This window comes from Macrotis lagotis, chromosome 2 (assembly GCF_037893015.1).
Source record: "Macrotis lagotis isolate mMagLag1 chromosome 2, bilby.v1.9.chrom.fasta, whole genome shotgun sequence".
Classification (NCBI taxonomy): Eukaryota; Metazoa; Chordata; class Mammalia; order Peramelemorphia; family Peramelidae; genus Macrotis; species Macrotis lagotis.
Window position 1 is genome coordinate 64825473 of NC_133659.1, and position 19073 is coordinate 64844545.

Here is a 19073-nt window from a genome sequence, read left to right on the forward strand (position 1 = left end):
CTATAAATTTTGTACTAGTAGGTCCTTTTCCCTCTTTTAAAAATCTCTTTGGGCTACAGATGGTATCTGTGGTAGTACAGGATCAAAGGGTACATACAGTTTTATAGCTCTTTGGGCATTGCAGAACTGTATTTTTTTTTTTTAGGTTTTTGCAAGGGAAATGGGGTTAGGTGACTTGCCCAAGGCCACACAGCTAGGTAATTATTAAGCATCTGAGGCAGGATTTGAACTCAGGTACTCCTAACTCCAGGGCTGTTGCTCTATCCACTGTGCCACCTAGCTGCCCCACAGAACTGTATTTTAAAAGACACTTTATTACTGTCTTGTTTCTTGGTGTATTGCTTTCAAGAATTTTATCTTGAGTTATCAGAGAGCCAGAACTCATATTGTGACATCTTTGCCTAATGCCTAAATTATTCTGCAATGATTGTTAGTGCCTCCTGCTTAGATGTAAGGAAAACTCATAGTGGAATCAAAGAGCTTTCTTTCAATTACAATCATGTGTAATTATTCTCACATTAATTTGGACTTTCAGTATCTTTCCATGGTAAACCTGTCCAAATGAGACTGATTTGTTTTTCCATAGTAACATCATTAGGCAAATCTTTAAACTCTGTCAGACTCTGCAGACTGTTATTAATAGTCTACTTAATGAGATGTTAGACAAAATAGGTACAAATTCTTTTTCTTGCCCGGCTGTAGTATAGTGTGGAGGCAGGGAGTTCTGTAAACCTCCAAAGGGGACCTTGGTCTCCCCCACTTTGGAATCACTGTCAAATGCCTGACTGTACTGTTGCTTCTTTCTTTATTGTGTCTCTCCATTCTCTTTGCTTCAAATGAAGAAACACTAGAGTTAGTTATGACTCTGTGAACTCAGAATGGTGAGCCCCCAGAGATTAGGAAAGCAAATTCCATGTTGGACTTGTAGTCATCTAGACCACCAGCAAATCCTTGAGGGATGTAATCTTTTCAGCAGTTCAGCTACATTTGGAAGTGAATTTGGTGGGTCCAATACTTTGTAGACATTAATTTAAATTTGATCCCACTCTCCCCAGAGACCATAATGACATAGAGGAGATTGCCTGTTATTCCTCCCTTTTAGGCAGTGGAAAATGGAATGCTTATAACTTCTGTTCTTGCTATTTCTTCTCAGTAAATATACTCATAAAAACTATAAAAATCTTTGACAATATTAATATTAACACAGGTTTGCCTTTGGTAAGAATGTTAAAACCAGAAATATTGTTGTTGGAAGGTTTGCATAATAAAAGATATGAGGCAGAGGCAGATTGTATACCATGCTTAACGGAGGGACAATAGGAAGCATTTTGGGTGCCTGAATTATATAATCTTCCTTGGCCTAGCCCCACACATGAATTTTTTTGGATATCATCCCTAAAACGGTTTGAGGGAATGAGGGAGATAAACAGAGATTTTACTAGTTTAAAAGGAATTTTTCTAACCCCCAAATCAGATTGTTGTTGTCTGGGGCAGACACCTTGGCAGGTGGGAGTAGCAGAAGGAGGTTCTGACAAAGAACAGTTAGTCCTAGCCTGAGTACCTCTTCTGGCTTCTGCTGCTTCCATGACTTGGTGCAGCCATCTTGTCCACTTTTAAGCTATATTTTTGTAGATTTGTATTCTAAGAGAGATTAGCTCTTCCTTGTAAGAGTAAATCTTCCCAACTGCTAAAGTAGCTCAGCAGATATTAGCTCAGAAAATACAGAAGCTAGTGACCAATAAAGAAGACACCAAATAGAGATGATACAATGCCCAGTGGTCAGTGTAGATATAGTGACCAATGGAAATATCAGATGAGAGCAGCAATACAATGCTGATTATGAGCTATAGGAAGCAGTGTAATGGTATGACCAAAGAATATTGACTATTCAGCATCAGAAATGTGAATTGCCCTAACCATGTATATTTTCTGGCATCATAGATTACTTGCACATATCTGCCATAGACCTATTTCCTGTAGGTGCATTCCTTAAGTGATTCCTATTAATTTGTCTTCTCTGCTTGTGTGCATCCAATTTAGGTCTGTAGTAAGGAAGACCTGACCTTGAATCCTGCCTCAGCCATTCAATTTCTGTCACTTAACTCTCAGTTTATTTCAGTTTCCTCAATAGTAAAATACGTATGATAATAGAACCTACTTCCCATGATTTTTGTAAGGCTCAGATGAAGTAATCTTTATAAAGTATTTAGCTCAGTGTCTCCAATCAGTAAGTGTTTAATAAATATTTGTTTCCTTCCACTTATCCCACTGGTAGTATAGTATTAACCTGTGGGAGAATGAAGTAGCACTCTTATTTATGGAGGTGAAGAATTCTTAAGATACAGTAAAAGGAGCATTGTATCTGGAATCAGAGAGGATTTTAATTAGTATCTTTGTCTTGGATTGGATTAGATAGCTTCTTCCTTTCTATCTAGTTAAAGATCAGGGATTTTAAGAATTTTATCTGTTTTGCTCTTTCAATAAATTTTTTTTTGCTTTGAATTAATTTTCTGGGAAGCTAAAAACATGAATGGGAAGTTTATGAGCTATGGTTTTGAGTGATGCTGGCTCTTAGAATGCCTTGAATCTGGGGTAGCTTTTTTGGGGAAGCCTATATGAAGAGCAAGGTTCTAGGGCTATGTTGGCATTAGGAATCCTGACATTCTCTAACTTTTTTGTGACTTGAAGTTTACAAGTTATATGGATGAAAACCTTTTTTAGAATAGCTTTATTCTAAAGGTACATTTATATAATCTATATGTCTATATATATCTAAAGCTATATTTTACATGTCCATGTGCTCCAGAACATATGGAGCAGGCTACATAGGTAATCTATTCCAATCTGATTTGTAATATATTTTTATAGAGATTGAATTTTAACCTATTTAAGAGTTATACCCAAAGATTAAGTATTCATTCAATAAGTATATTTTGAATAATATATTCTATTTTTTTTCTTTTTTTTGCAGGAGGAGGGAGGACAGATAGGTCATGCAGTGGATAGAGTTTGGGGCTTGGAGTCAGGCAGACCCAAGTTCCAAATCAGGTCTCAAATATTCATTTAATAGCTATATGACCCCAAGCAAGTCACTTAATTTTGTTTGCCTCAGTTTCCTCATCTATAAAATGAGCTGGAGAAGGAAATGGCAAATTGTTCCAGTGTCTTTGCCATGAAGGCCTCAAATGGGGTTACAAAGAATCAGACATGATTAACATAATCAGACCTTTGAGATTTTGTGTTTGAGAACATTGTTGGGTTTTTTTAGAATTTGATGAAAGACATTTAAGAGAAAGGAAATGAGAGGAGATGAAGTGAGGGGAAAAGTGAAGAAAGTAGAAGAGGGAAAAAAGAAGAAAATATATTTAGCCACATAAAATCATGAACATGAGAGAACAAAATATTGATCCCTTGCTGGGACTTAGTCTGACTTTAGCCTTGAGGAAGTCACTTGTTCCAAACTTGAAAAAAATCTTGAAAGTCAGTATGATATAGGGGAAATTGTATTGGACAGATCTTTTCCTCTTCTTGGTAGAGTGATGGAGGGTTATGAAATGTGTTATCAAAAATGACTGCTTTGTCAGTCTTTTTTTTTTTTTTAGGATTTTGCAAGACAGTGGGGTCAAGTGACTTGCCCAAGGCCACATAGCTAGGTAATTATTAAGTGTCTGAAGCTGGATTTGAACTCAGGTCCTCCTGACCCCAGGGCCAGTGCTCTATCTACTGCACCACCTACCCACCCTGTCAGTCATTTTTTTTAATGTTACTAGAGGATTCAGTGGGAAATAACTGATATAAAAAAGCATAAATGTAGTCCATTTCCTTTCATTATTTTTATTTAGAAATATATTCAAACTTCTCAACTCTACTGAATTTTCTTTTGAATCATTTTTTTTTCTATGTTTTCAGTAAAGCTAATTTGACATCTGGCCTTTTTTTTGAGGGTTACTTCTAAGTTATTTTCTAAAAGGGACCCAATAATTTCCTAGTGATTTTCCAAGGAAACTGAAAAGGCCTGAAGGCTTACTCTGTTTTGCAAGACCCAGCATTATTAGAATGCCTTTAAACATGTCTATTCCGCCTCATTTCCCTCATCAATAAGTAGGACAAAAATACAATTGTCAACTTCATTGTATGGTGTGATGATGATTTTTTTGTGCTTTGAATTACTTTGAAAAAAATGATTCTTCAGAAGCACAAATGCTTTGACAATGCTTCCCCCACCACAATCATGGGAAAAGTTGCCTTTTAAAAATCAGTAGGAGGGACAATTCAGGCTTTATAACCATAATATGGATAGAAAAATAGTCTTCCTACATGTACATGAAGTTCTGTCAGTAGTCACAGATCATATGTATGTGCGGTCTGTGATTATGTATTATTTTCAATCATAAAGCTGAAAATGGGAGTATGATGGGGACTGGTCAATAGGAAGCCAGTATTTTGCCCTGCAGTATAGTGGTTAAACGATGGAATTATAATATATTCAGAATTAGATCTTTTTGAATCCTACTGATGACACTAGCTGTGTGCATTTGAACAGTTCTCTTAAACTCTGATCTTCAGTTTCCCCATCTGTAAAATGAACTGAATAATAACCTATAGTATCTATCTCAGATCAGAATTCTATCCCAGAGGGTTGTTAGGATTACATGATATCAAAACATGAGAAAAGTAAAGCATTTTACAAACATGAGTGTGCCATATAAATTTCAGTTGTCATTATCTCTATTATTTCTACCCAATAAGTTTATTTAGCTGCTGCTATAGAGCTTTCTCTGAACTTCACAGATACAAAAAAAAGCATTTCTATACACCAGAGAGAGTTATATGTGGAACAACTTCTCTTATGTACAGCTTACTTTTTTTATAAATATATAATTTGACATTATTTTCCAAGTTCAACCCTTGTCTATGTTTCCTTCTGAGCTTTTGTTTTCTTCTGCATTTTTACATGCTTTAATGAACCTCATTTCTTTGGGTTTTTTCTTCAAGCTTTCCACTGTATCTTAGAGTGAAAAAGATGAAAAATAAGTTGTCACAAAGTATAGTCAAGAGAAACAAATATATTTCTCTTATCCAGAAAAGTATGTCTCATTCTGCACCTTTAGCCCTTAATAAGGATGTGGGCAGCATACTTCAGTATTGATCCACTGGAATTAGGGCCAGTCATTACATTAGTCAAGGTCCTTTAAATCTTTCCAGGCTATTTTTTTTTTTATAATGTTGCTGTCTCTGTATATGTTTTCTTGTGGTTTTGCTCACTTCACTTTGCTTCATTTCACTTTAGTCTTCTCAGATTACTCTGAAATTGCCTGCTTTTGTCTTTTCTCAAGAGCAAAAATGTTCCATTATATTCATATGATTTGTTCAGCCATTTCCCATGTGATAGATACTCCCTTAGTTTCCAGTTCTTTGCCACCACTACTACTTAAAATATTTTTAATACATCTCAGTCCTTTTCCTCTTTCTTTGACCTCTTTGGGGTCTAGGCCTAGTAATTTCAGTGGGTAGGTTAAAAGGTATGCCTGATTTGGTAACTTTTTGTATGTGTATAGTTCTGAAATGCTTTCCGAATGAGTGGACCTATTTATAGTTTCATCCATCCTATTCCCTTCAAGCTTTTCAACAATTATTTTTCTTTTTTAAATTATCTTCGCCAATCTATAAATTGTAAGGGGAACCTCAGAGCGGACTCATTTCTTCTTGGAGGAGGAGGAAGAGGAGGAGGAGAGGAAGAGGAAAGGAGGGAGATGGAAGAAAAAGGAGAGGAAGGAGGGAGAAAGGAGAAGAGGAGAAAGAAAAGAAGGAAAGGAAGGAAGGAAAATCCTTTATAAGCACTATAGTACACAGCTGAATATGTAAAGTATGAAAACAAGAGTTATTCTGTCTATTCCCAAGAAAGTATACCTAGGAATTTTTGTGCCCATAGTTAGTACCCCCCCCCCCAAAAAAAATCACCTGAGAAAACTGAGGATGACAGGATTCGCTGGAGTCACTTAGGGAGATCTCCCACCCAAGAATACCAATTTGAGGTTGCAGCTGTTAAGAGTTCCTTAAAATGACCATGGGGAGGAGAAACAGGACAAGGCAAGGGAAATAGCTGTCTAATGATATCAACCCTTGTTTTTACTGTGCTGGAAGACTGAAAATGTTATCAGCACTTTCTAAACTTGACACCATTAGGTAAAGCCCTTCTCTGAATCCCAGAAAGGTATATTACAAACATCTTCCTAGGTGCAAACAGGAGAACAGAGCCCTTTATCACTTATATAATTCATAGTAAGAAGTGAGTAAGAGTGTGAAACAGAGTCATAGTTTCATTCAGTCAGCTTTATTCACTGTGGTATTTGTTTCCTGGGTGATTTTCTTGAACCACAGACTATGCTTCCAAAGAATTTTTAAATTTAATTTTGTCAACTTTATGAAAGGTGGAAAACAAAACTAAGTGTAGTCATCTCCATTTATCACACATAATTGGACATGCCCTTCACTTGCACACACAACATGTTTCCCTTGACAATACAGTGACTCTTCATCACGTCACTATTCAGATATCTTCCTCCAAGCCTGTTTTTAAGACTGTTGCTTATGCTACATCTCATATCCAGTTGTGGCCTCTCAAGCAGGTCACTTCTAAGCTGGTTTCCTCTGGCTCTTAGAACTTTACTAGTGAATGCATCCATTTTTCCTCTTGCAGTAGAGTACAAGAAAAGTTCAATGTATCTGTGCTGCATGTAGGTTTTCTCCTTTATCATGGCAGCCACTGCATCCTCATGTGTAACAAAGTCAACATCGGCCTCTCCAGTTGCCTTTCCATCTTGCCCAATTTCAATGTGTACTCTCAAGGGGCAGAGTGGTGAAAAGAATTGGTAAATGTCATTCACTGTTGCTTTATAAGGCAGTCCTCTCATGTGGACCCAGTGGTGGCAAGTTGCATTGTGAAAGATGAAATCTCCACTTCTGTTATCAGATATTTTCCTGGTGCTAATGTTGAAATCAATGCTGTGGTTATCACTGGATCTATTCCTGTAATCATAGATTCCATATATCCTCTCATAGACACTAGGTCTGATTCTCTTATCATAACCTTCTTCGCTTACGGTTTTTAACCTCAATCTAGGACTTTGCCTATCATAAGGGATTGGTCTCTGCTTAACCATGAATACCCGAAAGGGTCCCCAGTGATTGGGCATTTGTGTTGAATCATTCTTGAGGTTTTTCACATAGCAAGGCTCTGGTCTTCCCTTGTGTTTCCTTATAGCTATTTCTGCTGCTTCCTGGGAAGCAAATTGCACCAAGGCAGTCCCTGTGCTCTTTCCTTGAAAATCCACAGGAAGTATTATTCCACAGGGCAGTGCTTCTAATGCTGAAAAGAAATGCCTAATAGTTTCCTTGTTACAACCAAAAGGGAGCCCTCGAATACAGAGAAGGCCACCATTAGCAATTAGGGAGCCATCAGGAGTGCCCCGATTGAAAACCTGAATCATTTCAACATTATTCCAGGAAAACCCTTCATTATACCTGGGCCCAATGCATTGACTCTGTTTCTTCATTTCCAGCTGAGGTTTATCATCTGATTTAAGATCTTCAAAGACCTCATTTACTTAAGTCTGTATCCTTTTGAAGAGAAGTCCACACAAGTCTTCTTTGAATGTGGTTCTTGGAGAAGCAGCTCTCAATTCTGTTTGAATAATCTTTGGATCTTCACCACGTTCCATTTACTGCTAAAATGCTCAGGATCATTTAAACAAAAATATTTAGACTGGTGTGGTTAAGAAAATAAAGTTCTCTTGAATTTCATTTACAGATAGATCAACAAGATATCACTGGCATTTGTCATTGGAATTTTGCTATAGTGGAAGAATTTTTATATCTTCATAATATTTTTAGATTTTTGTTTTATTCTGAATACTATTTTTTAAGCAAATGAAACCCTGCAGCTTCTACTAACACCTCAGTTTAAATGCTCAAACAAAACACAAGAAAACTAAGCCTTAGGTCTTGTTCCAATGAGTTAATGTGACGTCATAAACCAAAAGGACTCTATTTTGGGTGTTATGGTTACAAGCTGGATAGGATTAGTTAGGCTGAAATGGTGTCACAAAATGTCTTGTCCAATTTCAGTGTATACTTTCAAGTGATGAAAAGAAATGATAAATGGAATTCAGTGAGGTAAACTCATTTCACAACATCCCTCAGAATATTAAACTCCTTCACTGCCTAAATAACAAGAAATTAGTTTGTTTGCCATGTATATTACATTTTATAATATACACTTTCCCCCTCCATCTCTTGGTATGACATGTTCCAGTTTTCTGAAACTTTTTCCTATGAATTACTTTTATCTTTTTTGCTCACTTTTTCTTTTTAGTATTAAGCATAGTTAACCATTGTATTGTTGTTTTATGTATATCCCTAATGAAACACAGTGGAAGGGATCAGAAAAGAATACCCACAATGGAGAGGGAGGAAAAAAGGGAGGGAGAAAGAGAGACAGCAGAGGGGGAGGGAGGGAAGAAAGGGAGGAGGAAGGGAGGGAGAGAATGAGACAACTATATATATATATATATCAGTTCTCTGGTTGGGGGCTCAGATTTTTTATAATAACTTCCAGGGCAGAGACAGAAGACATAATGGGGAGCTTAGCACTAGTGCAATGCCTGGTACATAATACTTTAAAAGTGCATTGCTTGATTTATAGACTTAATTGACAGACTCTCTAGGAAATGAATAAATCAGAATTCTGGCTGGAGTAAGTTGTGATTAGTTGAGCTAGTATTAGGAGTGAAATTTTCAGTATTTTTCTTCTCATTTTTTTCCCTATGTCAACTTTGAGAGGAAAATCACTCTAGGGAAGAGATAAACTGAGGGAAAGAGTCATATACAAATCAAGAAGCTAAGGAAGAACTGGCCAGGGAGGTATATTGTTGTTCAATCATACCTGATTCTTAGTGATCCCATTTTGGATTTTCTTTTCAAGAATAGTGGAGTGGTTTGCCATTTCTTACTCCACTCATTTTACTAATAAAGAAACTGAGGCAAGTAGGATTAACAGAACTAGTAAATCACACACTGGTGTCTGAGATTGATTTGAACTAAGATCTTCCTGACTCTCCTGCTCAGTCATTGAACCATCTAACTGTTTTATCCTGAGAGAAAGAGATGAACAGCTCTGAAAATGCAGCATTTGAGCATAATGCTAAGGGTACATTTAAGTGATTATTTATTCCTTTTGATATAGTTACTTCCTCCTATAATATAGACCACAACCAACCATGCTTCCCCAGCTGTATAGCCCTTGTTCATACCATAAATTTGCCATATGAGGTCTTCCCAACATTCTGGGGGCCTTTCTCATTTTCTCTTGACATTATGACAAGAATGAGGCATAATTGCCTTGTCATAGGATCCACCTATTACTTTTAACTCATTTGATGACATCTTTAATACTGATTCCTTCTTTTTCCTTATTAGTGTGTCTCAGGCTACAGGAGCCTCCCCATTTCCCCCTAAAATATTATAAAAATTTGACTCACCAATCTGCTCCTTATGCATACATCAAATCCTCTCACCCTCAGAATCAGAAAACTGGAGGAAGACATGAACTTTTTTTAAGGACAGTCAAAGGCACACAAAAGAACCTTGCATTATTACTAAATATGCATTATTAATAACCATATGAAAAACTTTTCAAATTCTTTAATAAAAAAGGGATGCAAATTAAAACAATGAGATATCTTACAGGCATTTAATTAGCAAAAATAGTTAAAAACAATAAAATCTAGTATTGGAGGGGTTTGTGAAACCAAAGCTGTAGAGTTGTGAACTGGTACCATCTTTATTGTAAAGCATTTTAGCATCCAAGATGAGCTAGAAAAACCATTCATATCTTTTCAGCCAGTGGTCTCATTCCTAGGACTAAATCCTAAGTAATAAAATTGACTTCTTTGCAAGTGGATTTCAGAAAAACCTGCAAAGACTTACATGAATGTATGCTGAGCAAAGTGAGCAGTGTAATTGTCAACTATGATAGACTTAGCTCTTCTCAGTAATACAGTGATTGAAGACAACTCTAAAAGACTAGGGATGGAAAATGCTATTTACACAGAAAAAAGAATTATGGAGTCTAAATCAGATCAAAACATAATATTTTCACTTTTTAAAATTTGCTTTTTGTTTTTCTTTTTGTGGTTTTTCCCCTTTTGTTCTGATGCTAATTTTTTTTTAGGTTTTTGCAAGGCAAATGGGGTTAAGTGGCTTGCCCAAGGCCACACAGCTAGGTAATTATTAAGTGTCTGAGACCAGATTTGAACCCAGGTACTCCTGACTCCAGGGCCAGTGCTTTATCCACTATGCCACCTAGCCTCCCTGTTCTGATTCTTCTTTCACAGCACGACTAATATAGAAATATATGCAACATGATTATGCATGTATAGCCTATTTAAGATTTTTGCCATCTTAGGTAGGGGAAAAGGAAGGTTGGGAGAGAACATTTTACAAAAATGAATGGTGAAAACCATCTTTACATATAAGTGAGAAAAATTAAATACAAAATTAAAAAAAATGTTGACTGAAAGAAAATAGACTTCTTTACAAAAATATTCCTGTCAACAGGTAGACTTCAGAAAAACTTGGACTTACATGAACTGATGCTGAGTGAAGTGAGCAAAACCAGGAGAACATTGTACACAGTAACAGCAACACTGGGTGATAATTGACTATGACTGACTTAGTTTTCTTGGCAATATAAAGATCAAAGATGATTTCAAAAGACTCATGATGGAAAATGTTTTCCACATCCAGAGGAAAAAACTATAGAGTCTAGATCAAAGCATACTATTTTTCACCTTTTCACTTTTGTTTTTGGTTTTTGTGGCTTTTCCCGTTTTTTTCTGTTTCTTTTTTTCAATATGAATAATTTGGAAATATTGGGGGGGGAGTATTCCTGGCAGCATTTTTTGTAAAAAAAACAAAGCAAAACAAAACAGGAAATCAACCATGGGCCCAATACTTTGGGAATAACTGAACAAATTTTAGTTTGTATGTGTCATATTAATTTCATGGTTCTGGAGTCTAGAAATTTAGAGCTGGAAGGGGCCTTTTGGAGGTATCTAGTTTAATTTGCTCATTTTACAGAAAAGGAAAATGAGATTCAGGGAGACTAAATGATATACACACACATATGTATACACACACATATACTTTAAAATGTATAGGAGCAGAACCACAACTTGATCTCACATCCTCTTATTGCTAATTATAATCCCCTTTCCCAGGCCCTCATTGACTCTAATATTATGATTTTAAGATATTACAAACATGCATACACCTGACAAGACCAACATAAGATGAGAAGGTGAAGTATACACAATATACTTACACACTGATTGCAGCAATTTAGCAAGATCTAGAAAATACAAAGGAAGGGGAGAAAAAACTTAGAAGGGTATATAGAATCAAACAGGAAAATTCTGTCACTTATTAAAGTTAACATAGAAATTTAAAGATAAATTTTAAAGAATGCTGTTATTCTTGCTTGAATAATTGAATATTGTTTTTTATATTTCTTTTTGATCATTACTGAGTTTATTTTCTAAAAAGAATCTGATTCTTGTCCTTAAGTTGGGGTTTATTAAAAGAGAGGGGATCTAGTTCTGATTATCCATTTCTCAGATGTGAAATGAAATGGTCTTTTTTCTTTTTGCAAACTGATGCATAGTTAACCAAAGTTGCTGTAGAGTTGACTAACCAGTTAATCAATCTGTATCACTCACTTACCTACCTTCCAGTTAACCTAATGTCCTTGAATTACTGATTAATAGGCAATTTGTTATACAGATTTAAATTCTGGGATATTAAACTAAATTTTACAAAGGGTACTCTTATCAATCCATTAATTACTTGAGAAATTACTCCCAACCATGTACCTCAAGGATTCCTTTCTTATGGGCACAAAAACACTTTAGGGATTGCCTAGGTGGTAACTACAAAGATTTGCAATGTCTTACTGACAACTTGCCTCATAATGACTTAGCAATAAGCACCATAGATAGTTCATATTTGAGGCAAAATAATCATAAAAATTTTGGATGCTATAATCTCTTAGGAAAATTCCTCCTGCTATCATGGAAAGAAGTTGGACTAAAGGGGATTAAGTTTTCAGATTCTACTAAAGATTTGACTTTGCAAAATAAAATTTTAATGTCTGTAAACCCCCTTGGAGAAAGGAAATCAATCAAATGAATGATTTCATTGTTTTCAATTTTATTTTTGAATCCTAGGCATATGTGGTGGAAAAAATATCTTATTTTAGTGCTGAGACAAATCACATGTAATAAACTGGGATACCTGAGACGCTTGTAGTTGGACAGCAAGTAATGAGTTTTTCAAAGCTTGTAAGTTGAATGCCAGAATTTAGCACAAAAACAACTTGTTAGGTTTTTTATTCACCCCCACCACCACCACCACCCAACTTTTTTCAGTAAAGAACATGTGGCTCAAAGGTTTAGAATGAAGTTATGGAGAAAACATTGCAACACCCTGTGACTTTAATCCATCTCAATAAGCAGGCTGCAAAAACACATATGAGGTCCAGAGAAAACAATGCCAACCTTCATATTTGGGGCTCAAGGAGGCAAACCTCTGTCTTGGAACCACTATTGAATTTGCCTTTCCAGCTTTTAAAATGTTACTTTCTGTTGATCTTAGGAACACAACATTTATCTTATATGATGGAATGTGATAGGAAGGACAGGACCTCCTATCAGTAGAGGATATTTGGTATTTGTTCTATAACTTAAGAGTCTTAGAAAATTACCTTAGTCTCTAGGGAGTTAAGTAATAATAAAAATAATAATTAGGATTTAGATGTCATACATTCTCTCACTGGATTCTTACAATAACCCTTTGTAGTGGGTGTTATTATCTGTATTTTACAGATGAGAAAACCGAGTCTCTGTCGGGTTAAGTGACTTGTCCAGGGTTCACACAGCTAGTAAATGTCTGGGGTAGAATTCAAAGTCAGGTGTTTCTTACTCCAAGACCAGCATTTTAGCTACTCTTTTCCTGAACTGCCTTCAAGTGACTTGCCCAAGTTCACACTGTCAGTGTGGGTAAGAGGCAGTGCTTGATCCCAGGTCTTGTTGACTCTATGATGGTTTGCTATCTACTATTCCAATCTACTGCTTAACTTTATCTATATAACCAAATATGCTGTATTCATCTTCCCCTGCCCCTCCCACTAAATAAATAGATCTCAAAAGTTCTGAATCTCATGCACTAATGATGTCAAGATTCTTAAGAAATACGAACAGTATCAATTTTCAATAAATGCTTATCAGGAACTATGTTAAGTGATGGGGAAATTTAAAAAAAGTCTCAAAGGGCTCATATTCCAATAGGAGATAAACATGCAAACAACTTCAAACAGGTTATATACAGGATAAATTGGAAACAATCAATTGCAGGAAGATATTAGAATTAAGAGATATAGGGAAAGGTTATATAGAAATTGATATTTTAATTGGGAATTGAGGAAAGTCTGGAGGTTGAGATGAGGAATTTACAAAAAGGACAGGAGATACATCAACTTTCAGAATTACGTTAAAATATAATTTATATTGATAAATGATCAATATGATATATTGATGATGGTCAATAACGGTTACATAACAGGTCCCAGGATCAAAGATATTGAGCCAGAAAGGGCCTTAGAGGCAATCCAATTCAAGCTCTTCATTTTATAAATGAGAGAACTTCAGCCAGGAGAGGGAAGCAACTTGCTCAAAGTCTCACAGGTGGCAGAGTTGGGTGCAAACCCATGTCCTTTGCCTCCAAATTCATTATATTTTCCACTATGATACATCATGCTGTCTGGTTAGACTGACTTTAACTTACTGCCTTCAGAATTGTTCGATGTTGTTGGATGGTTGTTCCATGGAATCCATCCTTAAAAATGACAAACCAAGGTCTATGTATTCAAACTCAGAGAACAATTAAAATACTAATCTTTTGTAAAATTCCTAAGGCAGGTCAAATGGGTGGGTAAGGATTAAAACTCTGAAGCAATGAAATTCCTCTATGACCAGAACTTTCAGGATCCAAATTTTAGCTTGTAAATTGCTTTAGCAACTCACTTTTTAGGGCACTGAGGTAGCCAAGACAAGATGCATCCCAGTTCTAGGGGTAAAAAGGGACTAAAATAATATTAAGAGCAGGCACTAGGCTTCCTTCCCATCATTGTAAAGCACAGGAAAAGACTCGGTTTTTTTAACTTCAAAAATGTGAAAAACAAATACATTTGAAAAGCAGAGTTCCAACATATCCAACATTTCCAGCACTGTGAGTCACTGAAACTGTGGCACTAGGAGAAAATAGACTTCATGTAATTTCAAATTTTCTTTTTACCATTTCATGTTATTTACACAGTGCAATTATTTACCCAATGCAAGCTTCGACCAATTTCAATTCAGTTTTGTTATTTCAAATAAAACCCAATACCATATAGATATTGGCTTTTAGATGGGGGAGGGGAACTCCACTCAGAGACAGTTTACAGAAAAAAATACTGCTATATTGGTTATTTCTGTTAAAGACAATACAGTTCTCTCAGTTTTCCAAATTCCACACTTTGGAATTACTTTTTACTAGCACTCTTATTGATCCCTTATTTTCAACCAGTCACTAAGACATTGATTCTTCCTTTGAGAGATTTCTCATTTTCCTTACTTGCTCAAACATAGAGAGGTGCCTCCACCTTATAGCTAGACTACTTTAATAAGCTTTAAATCTTCCCCACTTGCCATTTGGGAAGGTCTTCCCATTGTCCATGAATGAAAAAGCATGTACAGTAGATGTAGGTATTATGTTAAGCCCTGGGGAGACAATAAAGAATAGATTTCTTGCCTTCATGGAGCATATATTCTATTATGGGAATTTAACATATATATTGTATTAATCAAATAAAGGAATTTTGGTCTGGAGAGTTGAAGGCATGATGAATTGGCAGCCAGTGGATGTGAAGCAATGGTACTATTTAATGACTTGCTCTGCCCAGAATAATAGGTATAAAGTGGGAACTGGGTTGGGTGGAATGTGCATGAGACAGAAGAAAAATGGAATGATAGTCTGGGTGGTTAGCTCAATGTAGGGTAAAAGGACATAGGACTAAGTATATTAGATACATACTATATATATATATACATATATATATATGTACATATATATATATACATATACATACATATATCAGACTTCATGGATTAATTTGTAATTAAGCATTAACTAAATCAGCTATTATTAATAAATTTGATTTATTTTTAATTTGATTTTAGGATTAGACCTCCTTCCTTAGAAAAAGCTAACCCTACCAGTTAAACTAGACTAACATAGATAGTTGCTTATTTTTAGGTTTTTTTGCAAGGCAATGGGGTTAAGTGACTTTCCCAAGGTCACATAGCTAGGCAATTATTAAATGTCTGCAGTCAAATTTGAACTCAGATCCTCTTGACTCCTGGGCTGGTACTCTATCCACTGTACCACCTGACTGCCCCAGATAGTTACTTAAGTATAAAGTTACCTATAGAATTAGTAAATGTTAGATTGAGAATACTTTAGCAGATTAAATTGTAGCAATTATTTTTTTCTTTGCATAGAATATTATTATTTATTAGAATAAACCAAAAAGGAATACAATAAGGAGTAAAACTTAAGGATATATGACCAAATTTAAACTGACCCTTTTTCTTACTTTAAATTTAAAATGTTGTCAGTCACTTCTAATTTCAGTCTAATTGTAGTAGATTACTAAACCTAAATTACAAATATACCTTGACATATTTCCTCCTTTAAAAAAAAAAGTGAAAATAGTATACTTTGATCTGCATCGGACTCCATAATTCCTTCTCTGGATGTAGATAGCATTTTCCATCATGAGTCTTTTGGGATTATCTTTTCCTCATTGTATTGCTGAGAAGAGCTAAGTCCATCATAGTGGATAATTGTACAAAGTTACTAATCAGATGTACAGTATTCTTCTGGTTTTGCTCTCTTCACTCAGCATCAGTTCATGTAAGTCTGTCCAGGTTTTTCCTGAAATCTCCCTGCTTATTGTTTCTTCTAGAGCAATAATATTCCATTATATTCATAGCCACAACTTGTTCAGCCATTCCCCAATTGGTGGGCATCCCCTCAATTTCCTATTCTTTGCTACCACAAAAAAGTTGCTGTGAATACTCTTGTACATGTGAGTCTTTTCCCCCTTTTTTTGTGGTCTCTCAAGGATACAGACCTAGTAGTGGTATTGCTGGATCAAAAGGTATGCAGAGTTTTATTGTCTTTTGGTCATAGTTCCAAATTCCTGCCCGGAATGGTTGGATCAGTTCATAATTCTATCAACAATGCATTAGAGTGGCTGATAATTTAGAAGAATAAGTAGTCATAAGACTTTTAAAAAGGCATTAATTCTCTTGTTAGTGGAAAGAGGGGTTCCCCAGAATTCCCTTTTTTTGGCAGTGGAGAAAGGTTAGTCAGCGGTTAAGCCCTCCCCCCACCACTTTTTAAACTTAAAAGTCTAAGTTGAGTAATGGTCTAAGGATGATGTGGGGGAGGGGTGACTGCTAACTTATGATCACGTTTCTCTATTACAGTACAGTTTCTGAAATAGAGGGTACCACCAGCTGGAAAAGATGTCTGGCAGAGGATTAAGAAAGTCTGGGAGAAGCTAATAGTCAGATGACCTCCCTTGTCCAACTGAAACTTATCTTCAAAACAAGTTTCTATCATTTTTTTTTTACAGTGGGGTTAAGTGACTTGTCCAATGTCACAAAGCTAGTAAGTACTAAGTATCTGAGGCTAGAGTGGAGCCCAGGTCCTCCTGACTCCAGGGCTGATGCTCTATCCACTGCAATATCTGGCTGTTCCTCTGTCATTTTTATTTTCAATTCTTTTTGGTTATAAAAATCATCTCTGTAAATCTCTCCTTGTCTCTGATTTCTGAAGAGTAAGATGACCTAGTTTAATATGTAAATGCTAACTTTGCAAATTAAATCATAGTGGGTTCAGTAATTTTGTCCTCATTTTCCTTTTTTATTTCAGAAAATCAATTTTATCGTGTTAATTCAACCTTGCCAGAAGAGCTGTTATATGTGCAACAGTTGTCCTGAAATCATTAACAGGACAGTTATCCTGAAATCAAATCTCAATGAATAGAGTATATTTGAAATAATAATAACCCATATCAGCATAAAGGTATATTTTGGAAACAATAAAATAGATAATAATAATAGATTTCTAAAGTATTCTATATAATATCTATGAAATATAGGTTTCTTGACCTGAAGGCAGTTTTTGAAAAAGTAATAAGGATATATTTAAAGCATAAATAGGTTGATATCATATATCAAAATACTCAGAGCAAACAGACATCACTTTACTGAGCAAAGGCTGAAATAGGTACTTCTAGATTTGTAAAATGCACCTGAAATTGGTTTACCTATGGATGAAATCTATGAAAAGGCTAAGATCCAGGAACAGAATCAAGAGGCTCACCATGGTCAATATCCATATCAATTAAAAAAAATTTTTTAAGGCATTAGAGTTAAGTGACTTTCCCAAGGTCACACAGCTAGGCAATTATTGAATGTTTGAGGTCACATATGAATTCAGATTCTCCTGACTCCAGGGCCGGTGCTCTATCCACTGTGCCACCTAGCTGTCCCCCCATATCAATTTAACCAACAATATATTGACAGAGAGATGTTAACCAAGTAGCTGATAATATGGATTTGTTTACAGAAATGATGATTTATGATGGCAGTCACTAGAAATTATTTTTAAAAATTACTTAAAAGTACTCAGACTTGTTGATCAGTAATGATCATGGAAGTAGAAACTGTGTGATGTATCACTTTAAGTTATAGACAGTAACAATAGAGTGGGAATAAACTAAGAAAAATGAGAAATTTATTACATCTTTAAAAAAATTTTAATGTGTATTCTTTTTACTGTTTTCTCTTGTTTTACATTATTTGGTGTTGAACTCAGAAAATTTCGGACATATATATATTTTCTATAATTCTTCAATATATATCACATTGTTTATTAAGAATACCTTTAGGGGCAGCTAGGTGGCGCAGTGGATAGAGCACCGGCCCTGGAGTCAGGAGTACCTGAGTTCAAATCCGGCTTCAGACACTTAATAATTACCTAGTTGTGTGGCTTTGGGCAAGCTACTTGCTTTGCAAAAACCTAAAAAAAATAAAAAATACCTTTGATCAAAAGTCCAACCTTGATTATAACCCATGGGTGGTTTTCAATTTTTGTCTCTCCCATCTTCATTCCTTTTTTCCTTTCTTTTTCTCCTTTGTCTTTTGTACTTTTCATATACATTTTTAAAAAACACAGAATTTAAAATGCAAGACAAGAAAGCAATGAAGCATGTGTATGACATAAAATCTTGTACTCAGAGAACTAACTAAAAGTGAGGAACTAAGTCAGTCCAGTTCTGTCAGATGTTCTGAGGTCAGTGTCATTAGAAGGCTAAATGTATACCACTGCTGGCACAAAATTACAGCTAATTCCAAGGAATTTTCATACCACTGTAACTCCAATCATAAAAGATACAATTAGAGGACAAGAATTATAAACCATCCTTCATAAGTCAATAGGTGTCAAATGCAGATTGGAACTTTTTTTGACTACTTCATAATTTTAAAGAATTGCTTACAATGTGGTTATATGACTGGACCAGTCACCCAGCTAGTATGTGTCAAAAGTATCACTTGGACCCAGGGTCTCCTGTCTCTGATTGCTATTCTCTGTCTATCAAGCCATGTAACTGCTCAGTCTGCAGAAAGTTGGACATAAAAGAGATACTAGCACTAGTTTCAAGACCATTTCTTTTTTTTTATTCTCATTTTGTACAAATGTTTTTTTTTACATTAATAAAATATTCTTGTTTACAAGTAAACAAAATACCCCTCCTCCCCCATGAATATAGATGGACTTGCTTGGGTGAAAAAAGTAAAGGGGAGAGAAAAAAATTAAAATAAAAAAATAATAGTAATAATTGT

The 19073-nt window shown here is 35.5% G+C and overlaps 2 protein-coding genes across 2 annotated transcripts in view; both read right to left on the reverse strand.

Moving 5' to 3' along the window:
- VAMP4 (vesicle associated membrane protein 4) overlaps positions 1–11410 on the reverse strand; it is a 57822-nt gene extending 46412 nt beyond the window's left edge. The window contains exons 1-2 of the mRNA XM_074222015.1: positions 11384–11410; positions 9540–9591 (exon numbers count right to left, since the gene is read on the reverse strand). The gene's annotated coding sequence lies outside the window, so the exon portion shown is untranslated. The remainder of the gene's footprint in view (positions 1–9539; positions 9592–11383) is intronic.
- LOC141511031 (heterogeneous nuclear ribonucleoprotein H-like) lies at positions 6319–8002 on the reverse strand. The gene has a single exon (XM_074220368.1). It carries the CDS (start codon positions 7554–7556, stop codon positions 6468–6470), a length of 1089 nt encoding a protein of 362 aa, XP_074076469.1. The 5' UTR covers positions 7557–8002; the 3' UTR covers positions 6319–6467.
- Positions 11411–19073: the final 7663 nt, after the last annotated feature.

Bases quoted from the DNA above. Each gene is read 5' to 3' on its own strand.
- LOC141511031 (XM_074220368.1), bottom strand. From the start codon at position 7,556: ATGAAGAAACAGAGTCAATGCATTGGGCCCAGGTATAATGAAGGGTTT.